Genomic DNA, 10,391 nt, shown 5'->3' on the forward strand with positions numbered 1-10,391 from the left:
AATGTTTCCCCATAAAAAGTAAGCCTTTCTCCTGTCAAGAAAGGAAGTGTATCTGGGTTAATGTAATTTAATTTTGGCATATTTGCTTTTTTTTTTTTTTATAATTACTTTATCATCCTTTGGATGCTCATAAAGTTGATTGTTGAATCACTTGTTCTATTGTCATTCCCATTCTAAAAACTGCACTGGCAGGTCTGTCTTGTGTTAGGTCCTCCCTTCGGCTCATCTCAAAGGCACGTAATATGTTTGTCTTTTTTCAGAGCTCTTGATGCTCATACTTTCTCCAGCATTCTTGAAGATACTGCACAGTGTCTAGAAATTGCTTTGGCTAGCTCCTTAAGCAGTCAGGGATGAATTCCTTTAGACAATTTGAAAACATATACATTATCTAAATATTTCTACCTCTTTGTTCTGGTTGACACTTATTCCCTGACTTTGTTACATTTCTGATCATGGATCAGAGTGGGAATTTTTGCTGAAAAGTGAAGCAGGAAAAGGAGTAAATGCTTCAATGCTCATGCCATGTATTCTTTAGAATGATGAACTCTATTCCTTTGTGATTATTTCATCCTAATTACATTTCTGCCCTCAGAAGTTCTTTCCTGTTAGAATTAGAAGGAGCAGAACATGCCCAGAATAGCTTCATCAGCATTTTCATGCGATAACACTTTCAGCACTGTGCACATCTTGCTTTTTAACTTGTTTTTTAGCAGATATACAGGTACAGTCCTAACCCTTGAATACTTTTGTTAATTGGTGAAAATAAGAAGCCTCATCTTCTTCCTGCTTACGATGATTTAGTATACAGTATGTCTATATCATTGTATCACCTCTGGTCTTTTCTTTTCTCTCCTATTTTTACCCAGAGACAATTCAACAGTCTGCTGCTCACTTTTTTCAGGACTTCAGAAAAAGTATATGTATTATTGATACAAAATTTAACATCTCCTTTCTTTTTCCCCAGCTACCTTTAATGAACAAGCTAGATCAATACTCTTCTCATGTGATTTAGCCAAGCACTAGCTCATTTCAGAATTGAAACACTTACTTTGAAAGTTTGGAAACATTTTTCTTAATGTCCTTTTAACCAGCCAGCCAGTCAACACTGTGTACTTTACCTACAAGCTCCACTGGAAGAAAGAATGAATTATGTATAGCAGAATAATACAATACCATATCAGGTCTTCTTTCATTAGATGACTAAAAGAGGTGATTTTGCATGTTCTAGATTGTTACAGGACAGGGCATACTGACTGAGAAAATGAATGGTGATGTTAGGAGATGGAGACAAAAGGACATGGGATGAAATTACAGAAAGTTAGTGGAGGAGGAAGGATCAGGTTGTCTACAGCAATCAGAATGGCCATGAAAAGTGGAGGATATCAGGTGACTAGCTTGGCTCTTGTAGTGGCCAGAAATAATAGTACATCACATGTGGGAAGACCCTGAAGTTGTAAGCCCAGTTGTGATTTGCAAGGGACAGAGCTTGACTTTACTGGAAGGCTTCAGGGAGATAGACAAGTGTCAGCACGTTTGTGTCATTAGCGACATGGAAGGTCTGATCCTCAAAGGTGTGAATATTTAACCTTGTCTGTGTCTTTGAAGCTTTTTCAGTTTTACTACTATATTTACCGCCAGATCTCTCCCAAGTATAATGTTAATACAGGTAATTCTGTCAACAATATTCCTTTCCAAAGAATAGCTGGTTATTATCCATGGTGATACATCTCCATGCACTACAGAAAAGAGTCAAGGGTATGGATGAGCAGTTCAGACCACATAAAATAAGCAATGTATTTTCACATTTGGAAGGAAGATATTGCAAACAAGAAAGTGCTAGACATAATATTTTAAAAGTAAAAGTATTTAATTTAGAATAATTGTTTTATTATTAAATACAAGATTAAAATAATATACTGATATTTATAGCAATCATATTTTACAGTCTGGTTCCATAGCATTTTATGCAGGCAGCCCAGTCAGTTTTCCAGTACATAATGTCTTAGAAAGATGTCAGATAATATATAGCTGTAAGGTTTTTCAATAGCAGCTATTTCCTCAAAGCTGGGAGTCCGGATACTTTACTTGACTTTCAAAAATGTAGGCCCTACATTTTTCTGATTATTTTCTCCATTTATTTTAATTCGTTGAATAATGAGTGCTAATGAATGATGCTGGACTAAGCCTTGGAGACTGTGGTGTTAAGAACTGCAGAATAGGTAAAAGCATACACAATGCAGTCTGTAAAGTGGCATGAATACTGTCCTATCTGTTTCCTTTCAAACTGGCTTGTTTTGAGGACGTAGTTGGGATCACACAGTTGTTTATTCATCCCAGCCTGTGAAGGCAGTTAATACTGATGCTAGGGGCTTGAGAAGTTGATTGGCAACGACTGCAATTACCAGCCTATTTTGTATTAGATTTCCCTCCCCTGTGGTCACGACAGTAAGATGCTAAACATTCCTCATACTTTTTCATTACTTAATTGTATCTGTTCCATAAACATTAATGCAGGGTCAAATCTTGCCCATCTTACTTCATTTAAGTTAAACTTGTTGGGATTGCTTGCATAACTAAAGACACATGGATGAGATCCATGATTAAAAATAGATCACATCATTAACCTGACATTGTGTCCTGAGAAGATCTGCCTGCCTAGACCAAAGCCACTAATGTTGAATTTCCTTTAACTATAGTACAGAAAACATAATAAACGTCAGGAAGGTTTGAGCTCAAGAGGAACTAGCTGGAATCAGGCTGTTTTAAGACCCTCATAAATTTCTGCTGACAAAACACCTGCAGTGTGTCCTTTCAGCTGCCCCTTTCTTGGACACACATGGTTGCTCAGTCTGAACTGTGTGTTAATTTTGTAAAGTGAGTTGTAATGATTCAATATCTGTTAGTAATGTAAAACTGAAGATTTCATATGGCTTTTGTATGCAATGATGCAGGTTTGTGCTTAAGGCTGCCATTTGCAGAGTAGGACTTAGCCTAAAGCAGAAGGCTGAGGGTGTAGAACAACCTCACTTAGCCAATAGGAGGTGTCAGGCACAGATGTGAGCTGCAAGCCGTTCCCTTGCATCCTATCACTGGACACATGAGAGAGAGATCAGCACTTGCCTCTCCGCTCCCCATCATGAGGAAGTTTTAGATAGCAATGAGGTCTCCTCTTCTCTAAGCTGAACAAACTGTCTCTTCAGCCACGCCTCATCAGTCATGCCCTGTAGTCTTTTCACCGTCTTTGTTGCCCTCCTTTGGACACATCCTAATATTTTTACACAGTTGGCCCTTTTGACCACGAGGGCACATTGTTGACCTGTATTGAGGTCAACCAACCATCATCAAGCAAAACTGCCAGATCCCATTCTGCAGGATTGCAGTCCAGCCTCTTTTCCACCAGTCTATGCATAAAAGGTGTAGGTGCTTACATCCCTAGGTAGGCACTTGGCAGGATTTTGAGTCTTTTTCATGCAAAAAACATTACACTTAAGTGCTCAAGGGGGCATATCTTTGAGAAGTTTGTGCATGGAAGGTGTCCATGAAATTAGGCTTTTTAAGTTGAAGCTTTTCTTAACTTCATGCCCAGCAATGCATTTCTGGGTAAGAATTAACACTTCCCTGACCATCCTTCCCACCCATTTAAGACTCTGTTTCCAGTTCTCCCGTTAATGGCAGCAGATAGTTTTACAAGTGTAAATAAATTTTATCTCAAAATGCTGCAGAGTCTAGCGTGTAAATATCAGCAGATGAAGGTCCACAGAGGACCAACACCTTTGCAGTGAAATGTAGTTACTGCTGACTGTGCCGTAACCACTAAACTGTGCTTCTGGTCTATATACAGCAATTTTGCATGTGGATTGAAATTACAGAGCTAGGTTCTACTGTTGCTTTTTAAGTGCTGATGGCAAAGAATAGAAAAATCTGCCTCTTAAAAAGTTTCTGGGCTTTAAAAGAGGGTTCTCTTAGAAACACTTAATTTGAAGATTGTTTCTAATTATATATTGTTTTCTAAGATTTGCTTTCCTCCCTTTTTTACTATTAAGACATTTATATGAATGTAGGCTCTTGCTTTCTTAAGCAATCATCCGCTCTTGCTATTTATTCTCCTCAAGAAATAATTTATTGGTCACAGCACAACAGTTTCCATGGCAACCAGCTGTGATGTCACATGCAGGGGCTTATGATTTCAAAAGCTGTTTTGCTTTTAAATATAAAGTTCCTATCTTGTAAGCAAATATCCCTTGTCCACCTAAACACGGCAATTAAATGAGGACAGAAAAATATATGCTATAGAAGCAATACTATATCTAGCCAGAATACTTACCAAAGGTTTCTGTGAGATAGTGGCAACTTTTCAGTGCTCTTTTGACATAGTTTTCTGAGGAGTATTTTGCATTTGGTTCTAATTCTGGGCCACTAATACCTTCTCTGCCTAATACATGGAGAGACATTATTCTAGAAGGAGTTGATTTACGACATGGAAGTTTTTTATCTTCACGAAGTCTCAGGATAGCCTTGGAGGTACATTTTCTGTCTTTCTGTCTCTCCTGTAATAAGGACAAGGATTACTTTTCCTTAGAGCATGTGGAGCTTTTAATGCCCTGGCACTTGGACCCTCTCTGGAGAAAGAGGTGGGAGAGATGTTCCTTCAGCTCCTTGTCAGGCTGTGGCTGCTCCTTGTTAAGCACTAAGAACAAAACCAGAAATGAAAAAAAAAGAAAACTAGAGGCTCCGTGCTTATGTTTCATTAGTGCTGCTGGCTTGGTGCCCAACTATGTCAGAAAAAAACTACTTTCTTCAGAAATTCAGGGTATTAATTAATGCTGTATTAGGGACTTCAGATGCAGAAGGTGCACTCTGCCAAAGATGCTTTCTCTGACAGCGAGTGCTTGGAGGGCCAAGTAAGATTTGACAGTGATCTCTGGCCATAGCAAAGGACCACAAAGTGAGGCCTTCAGAGTCAGGGCTTTCAGATGAGAAAGCATAGGCTTCAGCACAGAGGTCAACCTATTCATGTGTTCAGAACAAGAGAGAGCTTTTAAACTTAAAATAGCAAGGACAGTCATCTAGCAGGCTCAACAGATTTCAACACCGTGTTCTATCTTTCATAGTTATTTAAGCATCCTCCTGAAGCTCAGGCATGTGACACTGACTTCTAAAACACATGACAAAGATAACAGAATGATGAGCAGAGAAAGCAGCTTTAAACAATGTAGGATGCACTTCTCTGGTACTTGCAGAGCTTCTCTCTTTTCTCCTCCTTTTAAAGGTTTTTCAATTTGAATGGTTTACCATAGTAAAAATAATACGGTATTAGCTGAGGAGAGATTGGATGGAGGGAGGGGAGGAATGAGCAGTATGTCAAAGGAGGAGAAATACTAGCTCTGACCTGCTGAAGTCAGTGTGAGTTGCCCAGGGCCAGGATTTCAAACCGATTGCACTTGCCCTGCAAGTAAATTCTCTCTCCCCTCCTGAACTTTGTAGTTTTCAACTCCAGTTCTGAAAGCTGTACTGAAAGCCCAAGGCTGCACATGCTAGATGTAGCTGGCAGGTACAGTATGTCTCCAATTTTGGGCAAGCTGATCAAAAATCACCTTAAAAAACACAAACAAACCTCCCAGGGTGTGCCTTTGAACAAAGTAGTTAATGATAAGTAGCTTTTCCCTGTCCTTAGTTTGTTTAACCACCATATGCTGTTTATTGCAGGAGTGATTCGTGAGAGTTACCTGAAGGGTCATGATCAGCTGGTGCCGGTCACCCTGCTAGCCATTGCTGTTATTCTTGCTTTTGTCATGGGGGCCGTCTTTTCAGGAATCATAGTGTACTGCGTCTGTGACCATCGCCGCAGAGACGTGGCTGTTGTGCAGAGGAAGGAGAAGGAGCTGACCCACTCCCGCCGCGGCTCCATGAGCAGTGTTACCAAGCTCAGCGGCCTCTTTGGGGATGCTCAGTCCAAGGAGCCAAAGCCTGAAGCTATCCTCACGCCGCTGATGCACAATGGCAAGCTGGCTACCCCAGGCAGCACTGCCAAGATGCTAATCAAAGCTGACCAGCACCATCTGGACCTGGCCGCCCTGCCAACCCCTGAGTCCACCCCAACCCTGCAACAGAAGAGAAAGCCCAGCCGTGGCAGCAGGGAGTGGGAGAGAAACCAGAACCTCATCAATGCCTGCACAAAAGATATCCCCCCGATGGCCTCACCCGTGATTCCAACCGACCTGCCGCTCAGGGCTTCTCCTAGCCACATTCCCAGTGTTGTGGTCCTGCCCATAGCCCAGCAAGGCTACCAGCACGAGTACGTTGACCAGCCAAAAATGAGCGATGGGGCTCAGGTATCTGTGGAGGACCAGAATGCCACCCTTGAGTACAAAACTATCAAGGATCATCTCGGTAGCAAAAGTCCCAGCCACGGGGTTAACCTGGTGGAAAATCTCGACAGCATGCCACCAAAAGTACCCCAGCGGGAAGCTTCCCTCGGCCCCCCAAGCACCTCACTGTCACAGAGTGGCCTGAGCAAGCGGCTGGAGATGCACTCTTCTGCTTACAACGTGGACTACAAGAGAAGCTACCCTACAAACTCACTCACGAGAAGTCACCAGACGTCGACCCTCAAAAGAAACAACACTAACTCCTCCAACTCGTCCCATCTTTCCCGCAATCAGAGCTTTGGCCGGGGTGACAATCCGCCGCCGGCCCCGCAGCGAGTGGACTCCATACAAGTTCACGCTGCCCAGGCACAGGCTGTGACTGTATCTCGGCAGCCGAGTCTCACCGCCTACAACTCACTGACGAGGTCAGGGTTGAAACGCACACCCTCGCTAAAGCCAGACGTACCTCCCAAACCTTCCTTTGCGCCGCTCTCCACATCCATGAAGCCCAATGATGCGTGTACATAATTGGGGGGGGGGGGGGGGGGGCGCGGCAATTAAGCAGAGGTTGCCCTTGAAAGCCAGTGTTCTGCAACTGTTATCACTCGCTCCTCTGAGAAGATGGTTGTTGCAAGCTGAAGATGTGTTGGATTTCTGCTCTCTGGGAAAAGTGGAATATTTTTTTAAACCCGAGCCATATGACCCATGGTTGAAGGTTTGCAATTGCAGGACTTGCCCCCACAACCCGCCAGTTCCTTGCTCAAAAGACTAACCCTCCATCACAAACATTGAGCCAAAAGCACACAGGTGAAAGATGACTGTGACATTTCACCCCCTGCCCCCAACTGCACAGCGCATTCCTGAACTGGGAAGGAGTGCTCTGAAAAGCAAAATAAATAATTACAAAAACAAACAAATTTTAAAAAGAAAAAAAAAGAAGAAAAAAAAGAATCCATTGATAAAGCTAACTCTGACTTAACAATGGCAGAAGTTTACTACGTGCAGGTACTGTGAAACGATGCCCATCAGTGTTACAGCCATTTGGTTACAGCAGTTAAATGCCGTGTTGGGCAAACTATGTCATAGATTTCTGCTACCCTTCTCTTTTAATGAATAACACGTGACTGTTAACGCAAGTAACTCCTCTTATTTATTGTTCAACTTTTGTTTTTCCTAAGGAAATTACTTCTGCGTATCATCCTGTGAGCAGCTCTTCAGAGAAGTACCTTGAAAGTTATACCTATTTAACATGAAACCCATTAACTGGAGTAATTAAAACTCTTTTATTTTTCCAATAAATTCACTGAGTTAGATAAGTTGGAGCTGGAATTCTGAACTTTGTGCCTGGACTGCCTGATTAGCTGAAAAAAAAGGGGATATCTATTTAAGTCTCTCAGCTAATTAGCTGGCTGGGCCTCTGACCTAAGACAGCAACAAACAAATACTGCAAGTTCATAACTTCTAACTGCAAGAGAAACTCTTAAAAGCCGCACATTTGTGCACCATTGCTATCAACATGGCTTTGTCAGTAGCTAATACTTTCTGTGAAGGCACCAGCTTGTGATGTGCCATCTCATTTCACCTTGCATGTGAGACGGCAAACAAAATCCTCAAACAGTGTGAACTAGTTAATATGCCGGCTGTTACCATGCATAAATTATGGTCTTATCACACGGGTTTTTCGTGGGAATATATCTGTGAATAGCCTGTTTTCTTCCACATGTAAATTTGTGCCTTACACCCTCAGTTGTGTATACTTGTGAGCTGTAGTATGTAAAACCTTTTTCTTTTTCCCCTTTGAGTAATGCAAATATTTATTGATCCTTCCTCCTCCAAGCCCCTTCAAGAACTGGAGTAAAGACATTGAAAGAGCAACGTGGTGGTTATTGTCATAACCCCGTGCCCCCCAAGAAATTAGGCTAGCACCATACCCTCCACTTCAATTTGACTTTCTAGCTGTGCCAAGTCCTCTCTCAAAACCACCCACAAGCGGCGATGCTCCCAAGGCACCATGCTGGGGATTCTGCCTTCCCCCACCTCCTGCTCCCCCTTTACCACACGTCAGCATGGGGATCATTCTCACTGGGCAGCAGGGAAGTGACCAACACCCTTGTCCACGGGGCTGGTGTGTCCCCTGGCTGGGGACAAGCACCGGTGAGAGGGGCCAAGCCCTGCAGAAAGCCCGGCTGCACATCCTGCAGCACGCAGTGCACATGGAGCTAGGACAGGCAGGCAGGCTCCTGCTGTAGCTACCTGCTGCTCCAGAAGGATGCTGCATATACTTCTTTGGGGAAAATGTAATTTTTTTTTCCTTTGTTTCTTTTGTGTGACTGTGCATGTAGCTAGCGTGGGAGTGTGCGCGCACACAGGTGTGTGCGTGTGTGTGTGTGCGCGCAGGTGTGTAAGTTCCTTTCCAGTCTTTCAGTTTATGCAAAAACGTAGATGTGTTTTTAATCTGTTACAATAACTGTGTCAACATACTGTAGAAAAATGATGGGGATCGCTTCTAAGCTTTTTATATATATATATATATCTACTGAACAGTATGTTTGAGTAAGGTGGTTGTTTCTGTTTCAATTTGTTTTTTAAAATTTTATACTTCCATTTGTTTTTCAGGGTTTTGGTTTTGTTTCTGAATGATTGAAAAGACAGATTTTAAGTCCATTAGCTTATAGATGGTATATATAAAGTCTGGATGGTCTAGACCAAAGTGTGTAACAAGGGTGCTTGCATGTTCTTTCATTTCATCATGGCTTCTTTTATGAAACAGTTTTGTTCACCCTTAGTGAACTATGCAGACTGGAGTAGATAGATCTGTATCCAAAGCAATGTTGTTGTTTTAATAAAAACAAGCAGAAAACCCTTTGAAAACAGTAGGTAGCAAGGTCATTTGTGTTAAAAGAACCAACTTGCAACCTTTTTACCAAGCTCCAAACCCCTGGAGCACCAAATGTGCAGGTCCCCTTGTTACTACCCTGCAAAGCATTCTCCCAAAACGTAGAGACAAAATGATCATGGCAACAGCTTGTGCAGCGATCTGCCTTCGCAATGTACACCACATCAGTTACCAGGTTGACCTTGAAACACACATTTTGTACTCAGTGGGTCTTCTGTTTTTGTCCTTTCCCACCCTCAGTTCCCTTCCACCCTCTGTTTTGAGGTGTTCATGAACCTATGTGTGCCTTTGCTTTCCACCCTTGCTATACACTGGTAGATGCAACAAATTCAGACTCTCATTTGTTGTAAAGTTGTAAAGTATTGTGATGTCACCAGTTTCCCTTCATTTCCACATCCCCCTAACATCTGATTCACAACTTAATGTATGTTGTAAAAAAAAAAAAAAAAAAAAAAAAAAAGCAAGAAAGAAAAAGAAAGGAGGAGGAGAAAAGGGGAAATAAAAGCTCTTGATTACATATGGTAATAAAACCAGACTGTTCTACCTTATTTCTTGTGTCCTGGTTCTTTTGTTTGATGATTTTTCTGTTTCCTTAAAAAAATACAGACAATATGATGCTGATCATTTAGATCAGGTTATGGTGAGAAAGAAATTTGTTGCTTTATGTCTGTTACGGAAGATGAACTTGACTTCCAAGTAAGGTGACGGTAATTAAAAATTGAATCACGCATTTGCTCTCCCTCTATTCATATTCTGCATTTTCTTTTTATGAGCTTGTTCATCATCAAATATTTATGGCAGACTTGATAGTTTAAAAGATCAAGGCTGGGATTTAAGCACGCTTGGTCCACCAAAATAGATCATCATACAGATGTGACTTCATCTCCAGGCTTTACAAATTAATAATGGAGGAGCCTGTGTTTTCTTGTAGCAGGCATAAATCCATTGTGCTTCATGGGCCTGATCTAGAGGGTGTTGCCTGAGACTAATTCTGCAAAAAAGTGCTAGTAAACTGTTAAATAACAAAAGAGTATATAATCTCCCTAGTCCTGGGAGTTGTTAAAACATACCTGCATTCTCCACATTGATTTTGTGTAAATGGGGATCACTTAACACACAGCCATTAC

At 41.7% G+C, this 10,391-nt stretch overlaps 1 protein-coding gene across 4 annotated transcripts in view; it reads left to right on the forward strand.

Moving 5' to 3' along the window:
- SEMA6A (semaphorin 6A) overlaps positions 1 to 9,812 on the forward strand; it is a 115,386-nt gene extending 105,574 nt beyond the window's left edge. For all 4 annotated transcript variants that reach the window (XM_075021333.1, XM_075021335.1, XM_075021336.1 and 1 more), the window contains one exon: positions 5,707 to 9,812. In XM_075021333.1, coding sequence (XP_074877434.1) covers positions 5,707 to 6,896 — 1,190 coding nt within the window. In that variant the 3' untranslated portion in view covers positions 6,897 to 9,812. The remainder of the gene's footprint in view (positions 1 to 5,706) is intronic.
- The last annotated feature ends 579 nt before the right edge of the window (positions 9,813 to 10,391 follow it).

Source organism: Buteo buteo, chromosome Z (assembly GCF_964188355.1).
Source record: "Buteo buteo chromosome Z, bButBut1.hap1.1, whole genome shotgun sequence".
NCBI lineage: Eukaryota > Metazoa > Chordata > Aves > Accipitriformes > Accipitridae > Buteo > Buteo buteo.